The sequence below is a fragment of the Camellia sinensis genome, chromosome 12 (genome assembly GCF_055761805.1).
Source record: "Camellia sinensis isolate YWXY chromosome 12, ASM5576180v1, whole genome shotgun sequence".
NCBI lineage: Eukaryota > Viridiplantae > Streptophyta > Magnoliopsida > Ericales > Theaceae > Camellia > Camellia sinensis.
Genome location: NC_138972.1, coordinates 32,809,656 through 32,833,952, shown reverse-complemented (window position 1 = coordinate 32,833,952; position 24,297 = coordinate 32,809,656). Strand labels below are relative to the sequence as shown.

The 24,297-nt window shown below is 37.9% G+C and overlaps 2 protein-coding genes, 1 long non-coding RNA gene and 1 pseudogene across 5 annotated transcripts in view; 2 read left to right on the top strand and 2 right to left on the bottom strand.

Moving 5' to 3' along the window:
- Positions 1 to 9,529, top strand: part of LOC145803481 (protein DETOXIFICATION 45, chloroplastic-like) — a 49,151-nt pseudogene extending 39,622 nt beyond the window's left edge.
- LOC145804441 (putative F-box protein At1g32420) overlaps positions 1 to 24,297 on the top strand; it is a 187,816-nt gene that overhangs the window by 44,650 nt on the left and 118,869 nt on the right. The gene's annotated exons all lie outside the window — the stretch shown is intronic.
- On the bottom strand, positions 14,291 to 20,733 carry LOC145804440 (uncharacterized). Of its 2 annotated transcripts, none has more exons than XR_014346158.1 (6): positions 20,331 to 20,733; positions 19,935 to 20,046; positions 19,735 to 19,824; positions 17,361 to 17,429; positions 17,180 to 17,275; positions 14,291 to 14,740 (listed from the first exon to the last, which is right to left on the bottom strand). It is a non-coding gene; the product is annotated as an uncharacterized LOC145804440 (long non-coding RNA). The 2 variants fall into 2 exon arrangements; XR_014346159.1 differs by lacking the exon at positions 20,331 to 20,733 and adding an exon at positions 20,277 to 20,311.
- Positions 21,924 to 22,824, bottom strand: LOC145803480 (putative F-box/LRR-repeat protein At5g38386). The gene is made up of 2 exons (XM_082896762.1): positions 22,813 to 22,824; positions 21,924 to 22,316 (listed from the first exon to the last, which is right to left on the bottom strand). Exons 1-2 carry the CDS (start codon positions 22,822 to 22,824, stop codon positions 21,924 to 21,926), a joined length of 405 nt encoding a protein of 134 aa, XP_082752888.1.

Sequence of the window (24,297 nt, the reverse complement as noted above, 5' to 3'; positions counted from 1 at the left end):
TATTGTTGCATGTCAAGAATGATGGGTTTTATGTATTTTTTGAGGGCGTTACAACTTGGTATCAGAGCGTACCGGGTTTGAATACTTTGGGTACGTGGGAAGTGATTAGTATCACAATGGGTTTGTCTCGCTTGTTAGAGACTTAGATGTAATGTTATGTGCTTATGTGATAACATGTTTATGTGACTACCTGGGTATGGGATTTAATTTCTAGGATGTTGATTGGATCTTTAGGTTTCTGTGAGTCTTGTTGGAAAAGCACTTGATTAATGCTGTTTCTAACTAGAACTCTAGCAACGCCTCGGGACTATCATTATTCGGAAATGAAATTCGTAGGTGCTTATGTGATTATGTGCTTACATGGAGTGAATTACAGTTGTCCAGTGTATTAGGACGTGAGTGTTATAGCTTCGGCACATTTGTGGATGTGCTAATGTTCTTCGTTACCTTTATTAGGATGTCAGGACGAGGACGAGGAGGAGGAGGTAGGCGAGGTAGGCCTAGAAGGCAGGAGATGCCTATACTGGAGGAGATTCTGGAACAGCAGGAGGGGGTTGGTCAGGCCAATGTGGCCGAGCCAGCAGGTCAGCAGGCTATGGGCGTCTTAGCCCGAGAGATAGTAGGAGCTTTGAGAGAGTCTATGGGCATCTCAGAGTTGAAAATCAGGTTCAGGCCCACATTACTGAGGCAAGGCCTTCCTTCTTGAAGAGGGAGTTTTTCCGGTCGAATCCGGACGAATTTGTTGGGGATCCGAAGGAGCCCCTTAAGGCTGATGAGTGGTTAGAGCAGATGACGAAGACGTTCGAGATGCTAGGCATCGAGGACGGAGCATTGAAAGTGACCTTGGCACCTTTCCAGCTTAAGGGGGATGCGGGTCAGTCGTGGAAGTTTGTGAAGGGTCGTATTGATGGCACTTGGGAGGCTTTTGTGAATGCTTCCTAGGAGAAATTCTTATCTCCAACTGTCAGGGAGAAGCTGAGAGACCAGTTTTGCCAGCTCTTGCAATTGAGTTCTTCAGTGGCCGAGTTTGAGGCTGCTTTTACTAGTCTGTCCAGGTTTGCACCTGAGCTCGTGGCGTCTGAGGAGCGCCGTTGTATCGAGGTTGAGAAGAAGTTAAGGCGCGGCCTCAAGATGAGGGTTGGGGGTTCTATGACCCGAGACTATAGGCGCTTGGTTGATGCTGCAGCCCATATGGAGATCATGATACAGGAGGAGGAGGGGCAGAAGGGCTCTAAGAGGAGCCAGGATGGCCAGGGTGATGGCAGGAGACAGAGGGGTTCTAACCCTCAGTAGTCTCAGGGAGGTTTTGTTAGATCGACCTTTCCAGTGCCAAGTGCAGGTTCTGGGAGAGGCAGCCAGGGAGACGTGACTTGTTATAAGTGTGGTCAGTTGGGCCACAAGTCTCCAGCTTGCCCGCAGAAGGGAGGAGGTTAGAGAGCTGCTTCATCTTCGGCTCGACTTCAGGGCCAGAGTCAGGGCACAGGCCAGCCTTTGTCGTGTTATCAGTGTGGTCAAGCGGGGAACCTGAAGAGGTTTTGCCCGCAGTTGAGTGGCACATTTGGTGCATCTGGGCAGAGGCAGAGTTTTTAGCCAGCTCAGTCAGTTTAGGCCTTGAGGGCCAATCAGGGGGCTTCATCGTCCCAGTCTGTGCAGCAGTCCTTTGCTCCTAGGGGTGAGCAGGTGGATCAGGGGCCTATAGGGCGCGTGTATGCTGTTATCGCGCAGGACCTAGTACTGGCTCCATCAGTTGTGAGAGGTACCTTTCTGTTTTGCAACTCGGCTGCTAGTGTGTTGATTGATACAGGTGCATCTCATTCTTTTGTATCTGCTGCATTTGCATCTGTTTTGGGTTTGGAGTTGGCATAGTTAGCATCTCCTCCTTGTGTTGTATCACCTGTTGGGGGTGAGTTGATTTTGAAACAAGGGTGTAGAGGTTGTGATATAGAGGTAGCAGATCGTCGACCTCCGTTTCCTTTTGTAGTTATGCCCATGTCGGGATTTGATGTTATTTTGGGTATGGACTGGCTATCGTCATACCGAGCAGTTATTGATTGTTACCGCCAGAGGGTCACAGTATATACCTTGAGCGGGGATTGTTTCCATTTCTTGGGGGATCGGGTTGGTAGTGTGTTGCCACCGGTGTATGATCCGCGAGGGCGGAGTGAGCTTAGTGGTCTTCTTGCTAGCCTTTCGAGTAGTGAGTGTGATGAGCCCCAGATTGTATTGCTGAGAGTGGTCTGTGAGTATTCGAATGTTTTTCCCGAGGACCTCGTTAGTTTGCCACCTCACCGAGAGATTGAGTTCTCCATTGATCTAGTGCCCGGTACGGCACCATATCATTTTGCCCCAGCCGAGTTGAGTGAGCTGAAGATTCAGCTCCAGGAGTTGCTAGATAAGGGCTTTATTCGCCCTAGTGTTTCGCCGTGGGGAGCACCGGCCCTCTTTGCTAAAAAGAAAGATGGTGCCTTGAGACTTTGTATCGACTATCGGAAGTTGAATCGGGCTACGGTCAAGAATAAGTACCCTATGCCCCGTATAGATGATTTGTTTGACCAATTGAAGGGTTCCCGTTGTTTCTCTAAGATAGATTTGAGATCGGGTTACCACCAGTTGAGGGTCAGGGAGGAGGATATTCCGAAGACGACATTCCGTACGCGGTATGGCCACTATGAGTTTCTGGTGATGCCATTTGGGCTCACCAATGCACTGGCAGTGTTTATGGATTTGATGAACCGGATATTCCGGGAATTCTTGGATCGTTTTGTAGTCGTCTTCGTGGACGACATTCTAATTTATTCACCTTCTGAAGAAGAGCACGAGGAACACTTGAGAGTGGTGCTTGAGTTGCTTAGAGCCCATAGGCTGTATGCCAAGTTTGGAAAATGTGAGTTCTGGCTAGGAGAAGTTAAGTTCTTAGGCCATGTGGTCTCCGGGGAAGGGGTGTCTGTTGATACATCCAAGATAGAGGCAGTGCAGGATTGGGCACAACCTAAAAGTGTTTTTGAGATCCGCAGTTTTCTGAAATTAGCTGGGTATTACCGCCGGTTTGTGAAGGATTTCTCTAGGCTAGCTTCGCCATTGACTAGATTGACTCAGAAGGGAGTTAAATTTGTATGGAGTGAGACTTATGAAAAGTCGTTCCAAGAGTTGAAGGTTAGATTGACCACCGCTCCGGTTTTGATTATCCCAGAGAGAGGTTGGGGTTATGCGGTTTACTGTGATGCCTTACGAGAGGGTTTGGGTTGTGTGTTGATGCAAGAGGGGAAAGTGGTAGCTTATGGCTCACGTCAATTGAAAATTCACGAGAGGAATTACTGTACACATGACTTAGAGTTAGCAGCCGTCATTTTTGCATTGAAGAATTGGAGGCACTACCTTTATAGTGAGAGGTTCGAGGTATTCTCGGATCATAAGAGTCTGAAGTATCTGTTTATACAGAGAGACTTGAATTTGAGGCAGAGGAGGAGGATGGAGTTCATTGAGGACTATGATTTCAAGTTGCACTATCACCCGGGTAAGGCCAATGTTGTGGCCGATGCCCTTAGTAGGAAATCCATTAGTGATGTAGCTTGTATAGCCATCCGGGAGTGGGAAATGTTAGGTGCACTTGGGGAGTTTGATTTGCTTCTGGGGGAATCCGTTGAGGCTGCGACTCTGTTTTCTGTGGTTGCGCAACCTACACTTGTAAGTTGAGTGTTAGAGGCACAAAGAGGTGACCTTGAGGTAGAGTCCATCCGAGAGAAGATCTCCAGTGGGAAGACTGAGAAGGGTTTGTCTGTGTATCCCGACCTGAGTGTGAGATATCGAGACCGTCTGTTTGTGCCGAAGGCTTGCCGAGAGGAGGTACTCCGAGGGTTTCACCATTCACGTCTTGTAGTGCATCCGGGAGGCACCAAGATGTATCGTGATTTGGGTCGCCAGTTTTGGTGACAGGGTATGAAGAAAGTTGTGGCAGTTTTTGTGTCTAAGTGCCTTACTTGTCAGCAAGTGAAGGCTGAGTATCAGAGGCCAGCGGGTTTGTTGCAACCCTTGCCTATTGCCGAGTGGAAGTGGGAGCATGTCACTATGGACTTCGTTGTAGGTCTTCCGAGGATTCAGCAGGGTAGTGATGCTATTTAGGTGGTTGTAGACCGGTTGACTAAGTCAGCGCACTTTATCCCTATGCGCGTGAAAGATTCGGTAGATCATCTAGCCGATTTGTATATTCGGGACATAGTGAGGTTGCACGGGGTCCCAGTGACGATCGTCTCAGATAGAGATCCTCGTTTTACTGCTAGGTTGTGGCAGAGTTTGCAGAGTGCCTTGGGCACTAAGTTGACCTTTAGCACGGCTTATCATCCTCAGACTGACGGACAGTCCGAGCATACTATTCAGATCCTTGAGGATATGCTTCGAAGTTGTGTCCTTGACTTTAGTTGGTCGTGGGAGAGGCACTTGCCCTTGGTGGAATTTGCCTACAACAATAGTTTCCAGTCGAGTATCGGTATGGCACCGTTTGAGGCCTTGTATGGCCGACCTTGTAGGTCTCCAGTTTGTTGGGCCGAGGTGGGTGATGCACCGTTGTTGGGCCCGGAGTTAGTGAGGGAAACAACGGAGAAAGTCGAGCTTATCCGTAGGAGGCTTGTTACAGCCCAGAGTCGCCATAAGAGTTATGCCGATCGTAGGAGGAGGCCTTTGGCATTTGAAACGGGTGATCATGTTTTTCTAAAAATATCACCTAGACGAGGTTTGATGAGGTTCGGGAAGAGTGGGAAGTTATCCCCTTGGTTTATTGGTCCCTTTGAGATCCTTGAGAGGATTGGGGAGGTTGCGTACCGTTTAGCCTTACCGCCGCAGTTATCCGGGTTACATAACGTGTTTCATGTTAGTATGCTTCGGAAGTATGAACCAGATCCGTCCCATGTGCTAGATTGGACCGATTTGGAGGTTGACGAGGATATCTCATATGAGGAGAGACCGGTTCGGGTCTTGGATAGAAGGGATCAAGTCTTGCGAGGCAAGATCATTCCCTTGGTAAAAGTTTTTTGGAAACATCACAGAGTGGAAGAAGCCACTTGGGAACGTGAGGTGGATGTCCGTGAGAAATATCCGGACTTGTTTGTAAATGCTTGACCTTGTATTGGGATTTTGTAATGTTAGTAAACTTTAAGAGCATTATATATGTCTTAAGTTGTAAAACATTGTGTATGTTTTGGTTTATAGAGATAATTTGAAACTTGCCTCGAAATGGAAGTTATTGTAACATTGTATACGTTGAATGTATTGTAAAAATGGAATATATCATGAATATTGAATATGATATGGGAATTGTGGAATAAATGTTGAAATCGTTGAATTTCGAGGAAAAGCATGCTAATAATACGTATTGAGTTATATTGTGAAATGCCTCTTGAATAGAGATGGAATGACCGGTAATGGGTCAGATGGGTGAGTAATGAATTGTAATATTGTTGAGAATTGAGAAAAACTTGTTTTTGAAAACTTGTACTTAATTTCGGAGACGAAATTCTTTAAGGGGGGAAGGTTATAGCGATCCCGGTTTTCCTTCTTTTATTTATTGTATTCCGGACTCGGTTCCGTGGATGTGTTGTTGTCTCATTCTCATTTCCATCCTTTACTCTTTATATTTGAGTCTTGGGTTGTGTTGGGCAGGTTTGAAACAGGTTGGTTGTGTTTGGAAACCTAGAGTTGATGCCCAGAATTTGGCCTTCACGTTCGAGCGGGGCTTTTGACGCTCGAGCGGGCCCTTCGTTGTTGCTTCTCCGCTCGAGCGGGGAGTTTTGACGCTCGAGCGTGAATTCTCATCTCCTAGTATTTTTCTCTGCAGGTCGTCGGACGCTCGAGCGGGAGTTTGGACGCTCGAGCGGGGACCATGTCTGCAAAACTTCTGCAGGTGTGCAATCGACGCTTGAGCGGCGCTTTGGACGCTCGAGCGTGAATCTGTGTCTGACGCTCGAGCGGGGGTTTCCACGCTCGAGCGAGAAGTCGATTATATCAGTCCGAGATTTCACTTTTTGGATCACTTTTTCAACACGCTTTCTCTCTCTTACTTTTCCAAAAACGTTTTTGAGAGCTCCTCTCTCTGGAATCTCCCTTCTCTCTAGGGTTTGATCTAGCTAGAGTGTTTTCCTAACCTTTCGCCTTTGTAAAAAGTGTGTTGATCGTCGAGGGCTTCCTTTTGATCCGAAAATTTGTGGATTTGGAGCACTTTGGTTTTGGTCTTCTTCTCCTTTTGAGCTCTAACTTCGAGGTAGGGATATCCTACTCCATCTTATGAGCTTTGTCTTTAAATTTTAGCATTTTGATATGTTGGGGGTTGTTGGGTAATTTTGAGAAGGTTTGGGATCATGATGTAATTTTCAAAAGATGGGGTTTTCATATATATAAACCCACATGTATGTAATACATTGAGAAAAGGAATAAATGTTGGATTATTGATGAAAATGGAACCTTAGGGTTGTTGTTTGAATTATGGGAAAAGGAACATGGAGTTGGATTTGTTTATCGCTCACCTAGTCAAAATGTCGATATTATGTCCATTTGATGCATTTATTTTCTGTTTAGAAATAATTGCTTTGGGCTATCGGTGGAGGATAGTCTTGATTGTTGTAGATAATGCATACTGATTAGGCAAACTAAAACTAATCAATTGAATGTGTCATCGAATATGACGGTTGGAATAATACATTAATCTTATGTATTGATTGATTATGTATATGATAATTGTTTATATACATTGTGTTATGTGGGAGGAGATAGGGGATGTACTCCACGGTTTAGGGGATGGACCTCTAAACTGGAAACTGCTTGACATCGATACAGCACTACAATGTGTAGCAATTGTGAAGTATGGAAGTGATTGTTTGATTTGATATAGCACTAAAATGTATATCATTATCAATTGTGAAGTATAGAAATGTTTCTATGTTTATTTGATACAGCACCAAAATGTGTATCATGTGTGAAGTATGGAAGTGATATCATGTGTTACTGATATGGCATCGAAATGTGTATCCGTCATGATTTTCGAAAGTATTTTAATGATAAATTATAATCTCATTAAACTGGTTGGCCAGGATCTGAGCCTTATTTTTGAACTTAAAGTCGAATGAGAAATGGAAAAAGGAAATGTAGCATGGACGTGATTGTCATGAAACTGTAATATGATATGAGTTGGAATATAAGTGTTGACTATCTATCAACTGCTAATCTTTTAGTTATTGTTTATAGTTGGTTTAGTATATTTCTACTGGGCTGTGGCTCACCCTATATGGTACATCATTTTCAGGTACAAGCAGCATGCCACCTCCAAGGACATAGCTTGGGAGGCTAGAGGTAGGCAGACTTTTGTTGGATTGCTTTCTTTTGATGTATTACATATAAATTCAAGCCAAGGGCTTAATATGTATATGAGTTAGTACTCATTTCTTGTAACCAAGTGTTGGCTTGGAAAGTTGTAAGCGTTTAGGGCGTTTACTTTTGTTGTCAACATGTAATACTTTTGTAAGAATTACTCTGATAAATAGAAAGATGTTTATTTTCCTTATATTGTTGCATGCCAAGAATGATGGGTTTTATGTATTTTTTGAGGGCGTTACACTAGCTATGGCTGCTCATCAAATATGCTTACAAGTATGGTTGGCTGTATCTCTCCTCACAGATGCATTGGTGGCATCTGGTCAGGTACAAAATTTTGTTTGTAAAGATTGTTTGATATATGCTCTCCCAATACATATGTACTTGTTTGGACTTGTGGTCTCATTACAATCTCTATGGTCATATTATCTGAGTTAGGATGGGACGTTGCTTGTTGATGCTGACTCCACTCAAAACTGCCAGAATTGTCACTAGGAAAAGAAACTGTGCATCTACAGAGTTTAGTGTGTGTTTTTCCTCTCTGAAATCAAATTTGTGTTTCTTGTAGGCCTTGATTGCAAGTTCTTCTTCAAAAGGTGATTATAGAACTTTGAGGGAGGTTGTAAACTTTGCGTTAAAGGTTAGTCATTCCTGTATGCCTCCCCATTATGCTTCGGCATTCTTCTACTTGGGACCACATGAATTTTAGGTTTACTAGGTGTTTAGGCTCTTTGTGTTGGAATTGCAATATTTCTTGATAGTGGTTCAAATCTTATTCACATGTTTTTGCAGATAGGATTGCTCACAAGGTTTCCTTGGCTGCAATTTTGGGTTTATCTTTTGGTTCTTTAGCCACCTTATTCACTAAGGATGCTGAAGTCTTAAGAGTTGTCAGAACTGGGGTTTTGGTATGTTTGCTCGCCATGTCATCCTATCTATCAATTTTTGTTAGTTTATCTGAATGGTCAAGTGCTAAGATCTTTCTTGTGTGGCGTTTCCTGAAATTGTTACATTTTGTCAGTGCCAGCCAACCTGTAAATGCTCTAGCTTTTATTTTTGATGGTCTCCATTATGGTGTTTCAGACTTCCCATATGCAGCTTGTTCCATGGTAAGTTTATACAGTTAAATTTCTCTGTGATGTTATTAGCTGGCTGTGAAGATTGTACAATGGCCTCTATTAACAATTTTTAAATAAATTATAGATGGTGGTAGGGGCAATATCTTCTGCATTTCTGCTATATGTTCCTTCAATTTTTGGTCTTCGTGGTGTGTGGGCAGTCTTGGCTCTTTTTATGGGGCTGCATACGTTGGCAGGATATATCAGGTAAACTGTAGGATATTGTGGCATGTCTGTTGTCTCTTAAAAATTTCTATTTGCAATTCGTGTTTTCTTGTCTATGACGTGATTATTCTATTTTTACCATGAACCTCCATTTCAGTTTAATTGAAAACTGGTGTAATATGAGAGATAGGGCATTGGTTATGTTGTTTAGAGTTGGTTTTCCGATAAATAATTTCATGAACATATTTGTGGTTTAAAGGCATGCTCAAATTTTTGGTACTGCTTTCTAGTGCAATTTTGATGACATTGTTATTGAAGAACTGTGCTGCGTTTTTCTTGCATTTTTCACTAGGATAGTATATTTATTGGTCCTCTCTTTTCTTTCGCTTTTTTTTTTTTTTTTTTTTTTTAATTTTTTTCAATAGATGGTAATTGTTATTCCACTTGTATGTTCAGAATATCATCCAAAAATGGTCCATGGTGGTTTCTGCATCAGGACTTGAAGGGATCTGAGGTTGGTAGTTTTTTGTTCATCGCTTTCTCTGTATTATATTAGTTGAAACAATCTGCCTTTTTGTTGTTGCTTTTCCTACTATTTTTACCTGTTTGTCTTGTTTTTGCCATTGTCACTAATTTACTAATTTTTACCTATCTTGCATCAACGCTTGAGATGGGTGTAATCAGGATTCAGGAATCTATTGCTTGTCATTATCTATTCTTTAAGTATGACTTGTAATCCCTGATTCCTATCTAAAATGGTGAGTAATGCTATTTGATGATTTAGTCCTGTGGGCTGATGCCCATTTTTTGGTTTTCAAATGTTACAACGAGAATACTTTTACCAGAGCCTTGGAAATCTCTCTCTCTGTCTCTCTCAACACCAGAAAGTGAAACTATATGTAAATTGATGCCCACTTTTTGGTTTTCAAATATTACAATGAGAATCTTTCTAATAGTCTTGGAAATCTCTCTCTCTCTCTCTCTCTCTCTCTCTCATTAAGCCTCGACGGTTTAACCGAAAGAAAGTGTTGGTTCAGTTTGGATGTATGCATTTTCGAAATCCAGCTGTGGTCATGGTTGTTTGAATCCTAGTTTGTTTACTAGGAACATAATTTCCAGTTCTCCAACTTCATTCATGGTTGGTTTTTTTTTTTTTTTTTTGGATCAGCAACAAAAAGTGTTTATTAATAATGAAAATGGAGACACAAAGGGAGGACAAGAAGTCCTCTTACAAGGAAAGAAAACCAAATGAAATAATTAAGCCACCCATAGCACACCAACACCCTTTTTTAGCGCACCTGGAGCTTTAGCTTTAAGGTTGAGCATAATCCGTTGGGTCGTAAGGTCAATCAACTCGGCAATGAATCCCTTCTTCCTCTTAGGGTTCCATTCCATGTCCTTGCAGAGTTGATCATTGTACCTATATGAAGGGTACCAATGCAAGATCTCCGATAGTACTTGTCAGATTATCGCGTCATGTATTTATCCCATTCCAATACATCTTTTCCCGTCTCTTTAATGCTGGGTAGCTTGATTGTGCCATCAAGAAGCTCTGCTAGCCATCGGCACCTTATCTCTGAAATATATAGGTTTGCTATACTCTCCAAGAATCCAATTATCGCTAGCTGTGGAATTCGGGGATGAATGCATTCCCTTTGAAAACAAAAAGTTAGTATCGATATGCTTCTAGTCACCGTACCCTTGCTTAGAGCATCTCCAATGGATGGCTAAATCAGCTGCCAAAGCCATAATATAGCAGTTTGGGAAATCTTGGCTTCTCCAATGGCATGCTATAACAGCTGCCAAATTTGGCAGCTACTTTGGCAGCTGCCAAATCTGCCAAGTCACCCAAAATTAAACTGTTTTCTTCCTTCCCTCCTTCCTTTCAGTTGAGATTTTCCATAATGCTTGAAGTTTTTTTTTAAAGAAATGAAATTCACTATGTCGTTTAAAATAGAAATCATCACAAATTAATCAGAATGAACAAGAATTTCAGCAAATTCATCAATATTCATACCAAATTCATCAAGAATTTTAGCAATATTACAAATTCATCAATGAACAAGAATCTCCAAATATTCAAAGAATCAATGAACAAATTCATCAAAGAGTTTCATCAATGAACAAGAATCTCCAATATTCACAAATTCATCAATATCAATTTCTCCAATATTCCAATATTCACAAATTCTCCAATATCAATATTCACAAATTCATCAAGAAAAATACCTGGATGAGAGAAGGTTGATCCGAAGGTGGATGATCTGGTGGTGGATGAGAGAAGGTTGATCCGAAGGAGAGAGAGAGAGAGAGAGAGAGAGAGAGAGAGAGAGAGAGAGAGAGAGCTTCGGGTGAGAGAAGATGGGAGCTTCGGGTGAGAGAAGGATGATCTTCTGAAAATCATTGTTCCGAAGCTCTCTCTCTGATCTTCACTAATCCAAGAAACAAGAAGAGAGAGAAGGCGAGAACCAGCTGTTGATTAATGGGCGGGAGTGTTTCGAAGTGATCTTCACTGATCCAAAGTGTTTCGAAGCTCTCTCTCTCTAATCTTCTCTGAAGCTTATCTGAAGTGTGCTATCTCTCTCTCTGAAGTTTCGCAGCTCTCTCTCTCTCTGATCTTCTCTAAAGTCTCTCTCTGAAGTTTATCTGAAGTTTATCCGAAGTGTTTCGAAGCTCTCTCTCACACAGACACATGATTAATCTCAGTCGTTGATTAATAACAATCCAACGACTGAGATCCAAGTGTGCTACTTTATTCATTAAAAATTAAATAAAAACATAAGTGAAACATATCCACTACGGATATAAACGATCATATTTTTATGTTAAAACGGCTATAAAAAAACGGCTTTTTTTTTCTTCTATAAATACAAACCTTCTCTCCTCTGTTTTTACTCAATTTCATTTCACAACAAACTTTCTAAATTACATTTTTATTTATATTTTCTTTACACATTCGGTATGGAAGATTCATCAAAAATAAAGAGAGGAAAATCATTCACCATTGCTGAAGATATGGCACTTTGTAAAGCTTGGTGTCACATTTCTGAAGACCCAATTGTTAGCAATTCACAATCTTATGCTCACTTTTGGGGGGAGAATTTATGCAAATTATTGCTCCCTTCAGAATGATCAGTCAAGAACACAAGTTTCTATCCAATCTCGGTGGGGTACAATCATGAAATGTTCTAACAAATTTTGTAGATGTTTAGCGCAAGTCGAAAATCTACACCTAAGTGGGATGTCTCAAGTTGATCTAGTAAGATTTCATCTTCATTTATTACGTTAGTTTTTTATTTTATTTTATTTCATCTCATATAAAAATTAAATAATTACTTAATTTAATATTTTATTGATACAGATGCTTCAAGCAAAACTTTTATACCATCAAGATGAAAAGAAACATTTTGCTTTTGAACATTGTTGGTCAATCTTGCAAAACAATATCAGGTGGTAAGATGTAGCTCCTACGAATACGGTGAAGTCAAGGATACATACACCATTTTTCACTGATTCAGCCCCCGATCCCCTATGGATAACTGCATTTCTCTTGAAGATGACACCAGTCCGAGTGTTGGTAACAATCCAACTGTCGGTGAGGGCAGTGTCTCTGCAAGGGGTAAAAAGCCTATGGGTAGGAAAGCTTCAAAAGAATTATTTCGGAGGAATCAAGTGGTTGAATTTGAAGTCCAAAAAATGAGCATACAATTGGAGACATTTAACTAACACCTTGTTGAGAAGGAAAAGAAAAAAGATGAAAGAGAAGAAAAAAAGGATTCAAGCACTGCAAGAAATGAAAGAACTTGAGATCAGAAAAGAAGAACATGAGATAATGACTACGGACATTTCTCTTTTAGACCCTCAGACAAAAGCATATTACGCAATGCGGAAAAATGAGATTTTCGCCAAGTGATCCTCAAATGTCAGTAGCCTAAATTACTATTTTCCCATGCCTCCTGATGAATAATTACGGGATAATGTATTTTTAAATTTAGCAATGTCATTTAATTTTTAATTTGGATGGTTGTTGGTGGTTGGTTGTTGGTGGGTAGTTGGTGATTGTTTATTTTTTATGCGTAGTTAAAAAAATTTATTAAATATGTAGTGATATATTTTTTGGTGGGGTGAATTAATCAAACAAATTTTTTTTTTCCAATTTTTCATTTTTTTTATTTTTTATATTTGTCTAGTTGGGAATAATATAAATATATAATTTTTTTAACAAACAGGTAAAAAAATATCACAAAAGACAAAATAAACAAAAATAAAATCACAAAAAAATTTATATCCAAACAACACCTACAAACTTGGAGGAAAAGTTGGTTAAGATTTGCTAGATTTGCTAAAAATAGCAAATGACCATTGGAGCACCATTGCTATAATTTGACAAAATAACACTATTCATTGTCAAATTATAGCAATAGCATTATAGCAATAATGATTGGAGATGCTCTTAGCAATATAGTCATCTAAGATTTTACTTTTTTTGATAAAGTAATCTAATATTTTGGGAACATCATATCTACTTACTAATAAGGGGGTATGTGACCATTTTCTAAAAATATATAAACAAAATTACCACATGACTGCATGCCATTAAACCACCACACGATTGAACTGAAATTTTTGACTCACCTAATATTTTTTGCTTTTGCAATTTTAATAACTAGTCAAAACATTTTATGCTGATTAAATTCATTGCATATTTTGACTTTATGTTTTGATATTAAATTTCAGCAATTACAACTATGGACAAGTTGGAGAGGCCTTAGGGTTGGAGCTCCTAAACAACCCTGATCTAGTAGAAACTGACCTGATCATCTCATTCAAGATAGCCTTATAGTTCTGGATGACCCCACAATCACCAAAGCCTTCGTGCCACACGGTCATCACCGAAACTTGGATGCCGTCTACAACTGACCAATCAGCAAGTTGGGTTCCCGAGTACGGTGTCATCACAAACATCATATATGGCAATCTCAAATGCAGTCATGGCACGGATTCAAGGGTTGAGAGTCGCATTGGGTTCTGTCAAAGGTATTGTAATGATGAAATATTCGGGGTTAGCACTGGTTGACTGCAACAACCAAAGGCCTTTCGGATTCAGACACTTGCTTGACTCTACGTAATTGCAACATCCCTACAGTTTTTGCATCAGTGCAAAACTGCACAAGCCACTGTCGTACTAAGTACAATAAGTGTACAATAGTAATGACTCTTTTAAGTTTTTCTGCCCTGGGTCCAAGTAGTTGCAATGAATTAATGAACTATTTACAATATGTGATCCAAATAATATAATAGGTAGATGTAAGAGTACAATTTGTTCAAAAATTGTCCCTATCCCATCCTAACGTTCCGTTTGTTTGACCGAAAACATATTTTGAAAAATATTTTTTATTTTTTGACATTCTAAAAAATTTAACAGAAATTCAAAACAAACTCATTTGGAATAAAAACATGTTTTATTTTTGAAAGTGATAACGTTTTCCCAACTAAATCTTACTAATGTTGCCACTACACCACCGCCACCCCCACCCACTTGCCCCTCCACCTCCACCACCAGCACCACCAACACAACCACCTTCACCACTACTAATACAATCACTAGCCAGCACATTAGTTTTAAGGTTGCAACCAAACATAAAAAAATGTGATCTACAAAGAACATTTTTTTAATAAATATTTTTGTAAAGAATTTTTTTGCCAAATCAAAGGGAATCCAAGTAACACTACATTAAATATTACTTAAAAGCTTATTCGTGAATTACAACAAAATTGGCTACTACTAACTTCCATTACACTACATTTCCTGCCATTAGATATGTCTGTGTGGGATAGATCCAACCTGTATGGGCTCTGTTCAAACCTCACCAATGGAAGAACTGGAGGAGATGCCGCAAATGGGATGCCTTTATATATGCATACCAATTGCAGAGACTTTAAATTTCTTGTACCCGGCCTTGTAGAATATGTCATGCCTATATCTCCTCAACAACCCCTTCAAGCTTTGGTTTGCTCTTGGCTCAGCCACATCGTTTTACATCTTTACCCAACAAAAGCTCTAATGCTTTCTCAAAGGTTATATCATTCGGCTTCAAGTTCTGTACAGAAGGTTTAAATAGATGAAAACCAAGTTTAACAAAATAAGAATTCTCAAAGATGACAAATATATGAATGGAAAAAAGTGACTATCAAAACAAATAATATGCACTCTGAATGAAATAATCTGAACAGGGACCAGAGAATATTTTTTAAAAAGAATTTTCCTCTGCTCCACCCCATCTCAACAAGTAACTGAGATGTATACTGTTCATTAGACTATTCATTAGACTTCTTCCGAGCTGTACTTGCCTCTTTGGATCTTTCAAGTTACAGTGTGTTTCGTTTCTGTTTCCCCTTCTACTAGTAGACAATGGAGTTGGGATCTGAAAACTTTGACTCACAATCTCATGCAAACTTTCCAAGTCGCACTAAATCTTTGCATCATGGATGGGCAGTAAATTTAACATGGTTTACCAATTAGGGTGAATGTTATGCGTGTATTATTTTTTTTTCTCTTCTTTTTTGATGTGAAACAAATTCAATTAAAAAATACAGACTTAAGGTTCAAACAGCAGTCTCTCGGAAGCAAGAAAAACGTGTATGTATTGAACCAGCATAGGAAAACAAATACAAAAGCTAATCAAGAAGTAATAATCTCACCAACACAGTGAATCCACATCAAATTTGCTTGATATGCATTTTAAAGATCTTAATATCACAAATCTGCACTTGAGTTTGTGAAAAGATTTTTCTTTTTTTTTTTCCCAATTCTTGATCCAATTTTCCATCCACTTAATCCAAATTTTAAAACATTTATGATGGGAAGATTTACAAGAGGAATTCACCAGTTGAGTTCAAGGGAAAATAATTGTTTGCCAGTAATGATTTGCATTCCTCGGACATCACTAAATGTATATCACATATCCATTCCAAACAACACTCAATCTCTATGACTACACTCCTAGTTTATTTAATTATAAGCCCACCAAATTCAATGCATCACTCCTAAAGGTTTATTTAATTATACGCCCACCAAATTCAATGTATCATACAGCGTGCAGCTGTTTGTCCATATATCAGCCCGCCTACTCAATCCTATTACTGCACTCCTAACGGTTCATTTAATTATAAACCCACTAAATTCAATGTATAATACAGTATGCAGATCGGCCAATCTACTCAATCCTTATGACTGCACTCCTAAAGGTTTATTCATATATTTATTATTTAAATTAATAGTCTATATTTTTCTTTTTTTTGGGTACATTGGAGGCTGTAGCCTAAGGGGAGTCTTGCCTGTGACAAGACTTAAAATCTTGACCTCCTAATGAGATGTAGGTGTTCCAGCCAACTGGATTATTCCAGTAGGTCATAACTTTCTCTTCTTGTTAGTTTAAGAGGGCAGCCCTCTAGCAGAGCTGTAGTTCTGCCGCTAAAGCATTTCCGAGGGTCCAATACTTTGGAAAAGTTGTACATTGCTTTTGCAAAAGCCAAAAATACTCCCAATAGTTGTATGTTTCTTTCTTCCTTTCTATTCTTATTTTTTTCATTTCCCTCCTTGTTTTGGAGAGGCTTAATATTTGCCCGTTTTGCCTTAAATTTGGTCTCTGAAATCAAGAACAGAATATGTCTATGCAGAACCCTTGAGATTCAATCTTCCCACCTCACAAGGGGAAGACAGGAAAAGGAAAAAGGCTATCTCACAAATAAATACACGTGCAATTGGTTGGTACTTGATAGTTAAAAGTATAGCATATGTGCATGGTTCATCATGTGTAATTTAATCAATATTTAAGACATATAGACAACTCAGGCCTGTCGTTACGTGACAAGCATTTCATGCTGGAAATTCATTCTTTTGTTTTGCCAAATTATTACTCAAGTTATGTTTCACAAACTTTCATATAACGCTTTAGTAATTCTTTTCATCGCTGTCTGCACAACTTGTTCAGTATTCAATGTCTTTGACAGTGTCTTCTCATTATTTTGGGACCTCAAAATGACAGTGACGGCAGATATTTCACTCCATAAATAACACTTCCTATATATGTATTAACATAGTTCTCCATTAGGTGTTTCATATCTAATTTTTTAATAAGTACTAGGTGTTCATATTCAATTTTTTATAAGTATTAGGTGTTCATATTCATCTAAAATAATACACCTACCCCCAAGTGCCACATTTAAGGGCAGATTTCGGCTTCTGGCCCATCCAACTCCTATACCTACTTCACAAATTGATAAAAATACTCCGAACTATGGATGGCTGAGAATTGACCTATATACACCAGCTGTCTAGTTTTAAGAACCCATTTGTAAGGTTTTGCTATAGGAGGCTAATATGGTGGCCAATAGCTTATTAGTTAAACTTGCTGTGGATACTTCTCATACTCAAATGAGTACTACAATAGGAGATTCAAGCTGAATTTAGTGAAGAAAAAGAGTTGGAAAATACCATAACTATTTAATAAAGACATGCTTAACAAAGAAAGATATACCTCAGGTACAGGCGCGATTGTGTGTCGATGCCTAATGGAAAATCCAAACTTTTCAAGCTTCAATACAACTGGCTGGCCATCATCAGGATGGTTTCCCTAACATAGATACAGGAAAACTAAGTTTGACAATGATAAATAAAAAAAAAAAAATTAAAAAACGAGTATTTAGATGAAGACATACCAATGTTGCAGGCTAGTGCAGCAACTCAATAGCATCTTGCAGGGTAATAGAGTCTATATTTTTTTTTATCTGAAATAACAAATGTTACTTGTCCAAAAAAAATTCTGAAATAATAAATGTTTTCAATCATGTATGAATTAAATATTACAACAAATACAAGTCATTTTATTCATTTATTTTATTTTTTATTTTTTTTTGAGGGGGGCGAAAGAAGCAGGTAGTGTTTTACAGATGCATGAACTGCCATATCGAAACAGTTCATAAAAAAGTTCTGAACTGAAGCTTGTGTATGATATCCTAAAAATATAAAATGAAGGCATGGATCAAAGTTGATCTCCCATCTGTAGATGCCTAGATGCACCAAGAGACCTCAGAGAGCATCCACATAATCCATATTTTTAAGATTCTTTTTTCTTTTCTTTCTTTTTTTATTATTTATAAATCCATATTTTTACAATTAATCCACAACAGCCAGAATTTTTTAGCACCAAGTTATTGCATCATGGCCAAATGCAATTATCCTCCAGGTACTCCCCTTGGAGGAAAGAATAATTTTCTCCATAATAATAAAAACAGAAACATACTGATGAAAAATATATTAGTGCATATCAACTTTGGTGCTTAAAAACCTTAGTGGAAGCTTCACGTGCTTTAGTAAAGGTTTTTAAAAGGGGGAATTAAACAAACTAGTAAATTTTTTTGACATTCTATAGTTATATGATTGTAAATATGTCATACATTAGTTATATTCTTTTACCTATAAAAAATATCATGCAGGACTTTTCATACTTGCGGATAGCATCTTTTTTGCCCTAGGCACATGATAAAAAATTTTAACAATTAGAGGAAGCTAGATATTCTAATACCGAAATCAAATTGTGATACAAATAAAAACTGGATGAAATGCGACTTTTAACTTTGACAAAATCATATTGGCGCAAAACTAGATATTCTCATACCAAAATGTTTCAGAAGTAGGACCAAGACAAGGAAAAGAAGAAAGGGACGAAGTATAAAAGGAAGATTGATGACCAAATGATCCGACAATATGATTGAGAGATATCCAGAGACACTGGAATGGAGTTTCAGCTCAGTGGTTGAAGCACAGTTGGCTCTAGAATAATGTGACAAACATTGGCAAGAATAGAGGGGCAGCTGCCTAAAGCAGAGAAGATTTTCAGGAATAACAAATGAGTCATTATTCAGCCAGTGAGGATCATGCTGGAACAGGTGAACCTTCCAAAAAAAATCAAGAAGTCTAAAAGGACATGAATGGAAGTAGTGAGAAAAACGACCTGCAAGGTCAAGAATAAGGGAAAATATTGCTTTAAAGATTAATGGAATTTATGAAATTAACTACAAAAGTAGTAGTGATATTCTGGGAGGATGATGTGACCACTGTCAATTCTATAGGGAGCTGATAAACTGCACTTTTTGTATCCCACTTTTAATTATTCAATACTGATGAAACACAAGGAGCAGAGGCTATATAGCAACAAACAAAAATTATTCATTAACGACAATAAATATGACACACTATTGGATTCAGATAATAATAAGAACAACGACGACTACTGCATCTGCATCTACAATACTAACAACAAAAGAAAAGAAAAACACTCTAGAAATGGGTATCAACAGAAGAAGCAAGATATTCATGTGGCCAGTGGTGGAGCCATCATTGGCCCAGAGGGGGCAGTGCCTCCCCTCAACTCTTTTAAAATTACAAGTTAACCTGTACTTATAAAGTTCTTCAAATTGGCCCCTTTGAAATTTTATACATGCCCCTTAATCTTTTATAATCCATCTTTTTTTCTATCATGCAGTTCACAACACAAATATGCAAAATAAAAGACATATTCCACAAGGTGTATTCTTCTTCCAAGAGAACAAGTGTCAGCACATGAATGCTTGCATAAAGAGAGAAAAGCATGCAAGAGCAGTCTAGAATCTCTAGATATGTTTATGTTCAGTCTTATGTTTATAGATTTTATGATAATATTATGCATAAATTTATGTTTAGATTTATTGATTTCAGTCTGTATATGTATGGATTTTTTGAAATTTGAAGGCCTGATTTGAATAACCAAATTAAACCAAACAGGCATGACCCAACCCTTTGTATCTGATCCACAGATGATCCCTTGATGTTAATTGTTTTGAAGGGGAAAAAAAAGGAAGAAAATTAACATCACAAGACTTCCCTAATGACCAGTAGTGGCTAAGTATTCATCCCTAATTTACTTGAAAAGAAAACGATGCATAGATGCTTAACTTAAGCATTTACATATATGCAGATAATGGCAGTAGGCCAGGAATTAAAGCTCCAAAAATTTAGTAGTCCCATTACAAATACAAACGAGGCTAAACATACTTGGGAAACCGAGGCTCTTTTAGGCAAGTATCCCTTCCTGTCCTCACCAAGCTGAACATAGAACCCATAAGGACCATTCTTCAAGAGAATCTAAAAAATAAAAATAATTCCAATACATACATTAAAAGCAGTAATAAGCTTCTGAAGATGATAAAGATTCATTTTTCACATAATTGATGTTAAATCAAAACAAGGAAAACCTTCTCATTTGATCCAGGGTAAAGGCCTAAACATTTTGGCTCCTCCACTGTGTCGCTATTCTGAGGAGTAACCTCTTCATCATCATCACCGTACAATGTCTTAGCAATGTACCTGCAAACAACCCAACCATAAAAGCTATTTATAGTGACCAAATAACAAAATATTATTTATCAATAAAGATTGTTTGCAATCAAAACTTGAAAAGCTTAAAAATTATAAATGAATAATTACTACTAATTATTTCCTTCAATCAGGAATACAAGAAAATGGGTTTAAAAAAAATTGAGAAAATACTAATTTAGTGGCTTAAATATAAGATAAATGACTATATCTCATTAAACCTTTAAACACTAGATTGGACAATGTTCCATAACAAAATTGAGAAAGAAGCAAACCCTAATCGAGCAAGTGTCAAAGAAGCTCATCAATGGAGATCGCATAAAGTATGAATTTAGGCACTAGAGTCAAGGATGTAGAGATATCAGGCAATTGGTGATGAAGTCCTCTGTCAAAACCCATTCCAAATTGTGCACTTTGTAAATTTTGGGTTTTGGGTAGTTCTAGTGGTTAGGTTTTAGGTCAACTACGGTGTTGGGTTGAGTAGGAATGATTTGAGGGTAGCAAAGGTAGGTAGGGAAATTGCGGATATTGGTAGGGGAGTGACGGAGGTAAGTAAAGATGATCGAGATAGGTGGAGAGGAGTGGAGGAGTGATGGAGGCAGATGGGGAAGTTGTAGAGGTGGCGAGGGAGGGTGAAGGAATGTGCGGACGCAGGTTGTTTGCAAAAGACATTGAAAAAAACAAGGCTACTTTTGTTATTTTATAAAAATATGTCATGATTTTTTTAGGTTTTTTTAGTCTTCCATAGTTGTTATTTTTAAAAAGTTGGCACTATTTTGTAACATTAGTTTTAAGAACCCAACCAAACATAGGGAGACATTTTTTCTAAAAATGTTTTTCGTAGAAAATGTTTTCCATGGAAAAATGTTTTTTGTTTAAACAAACGAAGCGCAAGTTACAATAAAAATACAAGTACAGAGGCCCATATTTGTTGCATTTTACTAGGATAAATGAACCAATAAGGAAATGAACAATATATAAAAGGTAACATGATTTATAGGAAATTGCTAAAAAAATGTGAAACTATCATTGCAATTGTAGGAATTTGTATTCAATTCACTACACCATAACAATATCAAAATGATTCTGATGACTCACCGACAAATGGAGCTTATGCAGAAGAGAAGAAGCATTTAAGAGCGAAGTAAGAGAGAGAAGGTTAAAGTCTGATGATACCATAACAAGCAACTCCAATTGTTTGAGAGAGTTGAATCTAGTTATCCTTGCAGGTATTGGGAGGACTTGAAGAGAAAAGAAGAAAAAAGTTTTATATAGAAAAATATCCCATTTTCATACACAAAATGAAAAAGTACACAATAAAGAGTAATAATTCTTTCATTTTTTTCATCTCATCTGTTGTCAAAACTAGTGATAGGGTTTGAAGCCGAGGAAGATCATTTGCAATTCCATTGAACATATATATATTGTGTGCCCCTCTCATATGTAACCATGAACCTGATATGCACTTTTTCCAGCCGAGGAACGTCAAGAAAAGAGAAGTATTTCACTTCACCAATATATGCAAATGTGGTAAGACCAATAGAAAAAATCTCAAACTGCTTCACTCCATAGCATATATGCACAATCAAAATCTTCAAATGGAGGGATGGACCATGAATGCATAAAGTTTCAGGTAGAATACTGTTCTTTAGCCTCAACCATTCAAGGTTTAAACAACTAGAAAGGATACTGTTAGCACAACTTTGATTTAGAGGCACATGTTCTAAATCAAGGGATTTAGGAAGACGAGCCTGCTTACGTGATTAGGGGTTGGCCTTAGGTTGCATGATTTTAGGCACAAATACTTTAATTGAGATTAATCACCTTGAGGTTGAGGAAGAAGTTGACAGGGAAAATCATATAAGTTATTACTTTGGCTTTTCAGTTTTCATTATAATTGCAAATCTAATCCACCTATCAACATAACCAGCGTACTCGTTACTAAGACAAAAACAGATCCTGAGAGTGAGTAGCCTTTGACCATTGTATAGCTCCAAAATTTGATCAACTCCAGTTACAAACTTACTCTTATCCTCCCATGAGATATCTGAATCTCCATTTGAGTACCTTGCTTTGTAGTTGATTCCGAGTACAGTATGAAGATCAAAATCAAGATTCAACATGAATGGACAGATATATTTCCATCTTCTAGACAGTATCCTTGCCTTGATAGAATCTCTAATACTCAAAAACAAGAGAATGAAAGAGAGAATGTCATCTGGCATTTCAGTAAGATGATCAATGGGTTTGAGGTCATTGCCCTAACATATTTCAACCAACGAACATGTATATTAGCAAACAGTAAATTACTTTAATGGGCACAAGTATTTTCTAGGGCTGAGCAAGAAATTAGTATAATTCGTAATTGGATATTTAGTTTGATCTGATAAATTTGAATTGGTTTTTTGAATTTGTGTTTTGGTTTCGGATTGAAAATTTAAAAACCCGTAAGTCACAAACCAATTTTGGATTGAATCTCACGATTCCGGATTGGAACTGATCTGGATCATATAGAAATAATTTATATTTATATTTATACTATATACCCTCCCATGTAATATAATTTATTGTTTCATATAAAAGCTAAAGTCTAACCCTAATTCATTCACGCCACACAGTCTCTAACACTCTCATCTCTCTCTCGGTACTCTCTCTCGCCACACTGTCTCTAACACTGTTATCTCTCTCTCGGTACTCTCTCTCTCTTCTCTTTCTCATCTTAGACTGAGTTCTCTCTCTCTCGATACTGTCTCTCACACTCTCATCCATCTCAGATCAGATCGGTGAGCTACTTGTCTCTCTCTCTCTCTCTCGATGACACTGTTTTTCTGTTTCTGAAATTGGTGTGGGTGTGTAAGTAAGAGTTTTTATTTTTATTTTTTTCTATTTTTATCTTAAATGGGTGTGTGTATATTTTTTCCTGTTTTTATTTTTTTTCTAAAACAATGACTTCTTTATATAAGGAGAGAAATAGTGTATCTTAAATGGGTGTGTGTGTATTATATGATTCCTGTTTTTATTTTTTTCTTTGGTTTCTGTGGTGTGGATAAATTTTTTTTCTTTGATTTCTAGTATGATTTCTGTGGTATGGAGAGAAACCGTGTATATTTTTTCTTTGATTTCTGGTATGATTTCTATTCTCTAATAATATTAATCCTATTTTTTTGATGTATTTCTTTTTCTTGTTTGATAGATGCGTACTGGAGAGACAAATGATGTCATGACCTCTCTCAGTCTCAGTCTGAGCCAGAGTATGATCCTCAACCTGAAACTCCTTATGGTTCAAAGGTATGCCCCCCTTTTAAAACCAGTTTATCTCTGTTTGTTTGCTTAGAATTTGTGGAAAGGGAAATGTCTACTACTGTTAAATTTGTTTGTTGTTGTCTACTACTACTGCTATTTGTTTGCTTGGAATTTTGTTACATAAGATGACATTTTGGAGAATTGGTGATACTGTTTTAATGGGTTTTTGTTATTTTATATGTTGATGTTTTTGTTGATCAGTTCACACATGATGCTGTTTGCTTTTGTTTGCTTTAAATGTTCTATATTTTTTTTGTTATTTAATTATGTGAATCTGTAATCCTAAACCGATCCAATCCGTGTTTAAACAGATTGGTTCAGATTGGTTCCACGATTTAAACGGATTGGATTGGTTCTAATTTCTCAGGAACCGTAGATAACGGATTGGTCCTAATTTTACCCCAATCCGGACCATGCTCACTCCTAGTATTTTCACAATTTCTAACCACCATACAGAAACCAAAGTGGCATAGATTGGTCTTTTTCCCAGGAGAATTATTGAAGGATTATGTTCCTAAGAGATAACCGAGACAAAAGTACCATTAGTAGTGATAGCATATCTACACTTATATTCATGTATGGTCTTCTTATAATGTATAGCATCTCTATTTAGTATAGTCATTAAGGCGTTTACTTTCTAACAATGGTGAAATATCATGTTATCTGTTGTTGTATTAGGCAAGTTTCATTGCCAAGGAATGAAAGATCATTAACCACATCACTTTGGATCTCTTTGCAACGTCAATATAAACATTTGAACACTTATCTACATTTTTGTTGATGGTTTTAACTTTCAACCAAGATCTAGTGCAAGCTCTAACAAAAACTGCTTGATTTGCGAAACTAATTGGTATTGTAGTGTAAATCATATGTGTTTTTCTCATGAAGCATTGACAATACACACTATTGGGGTTGTAGTTTGACCCAATGATGCTCTTC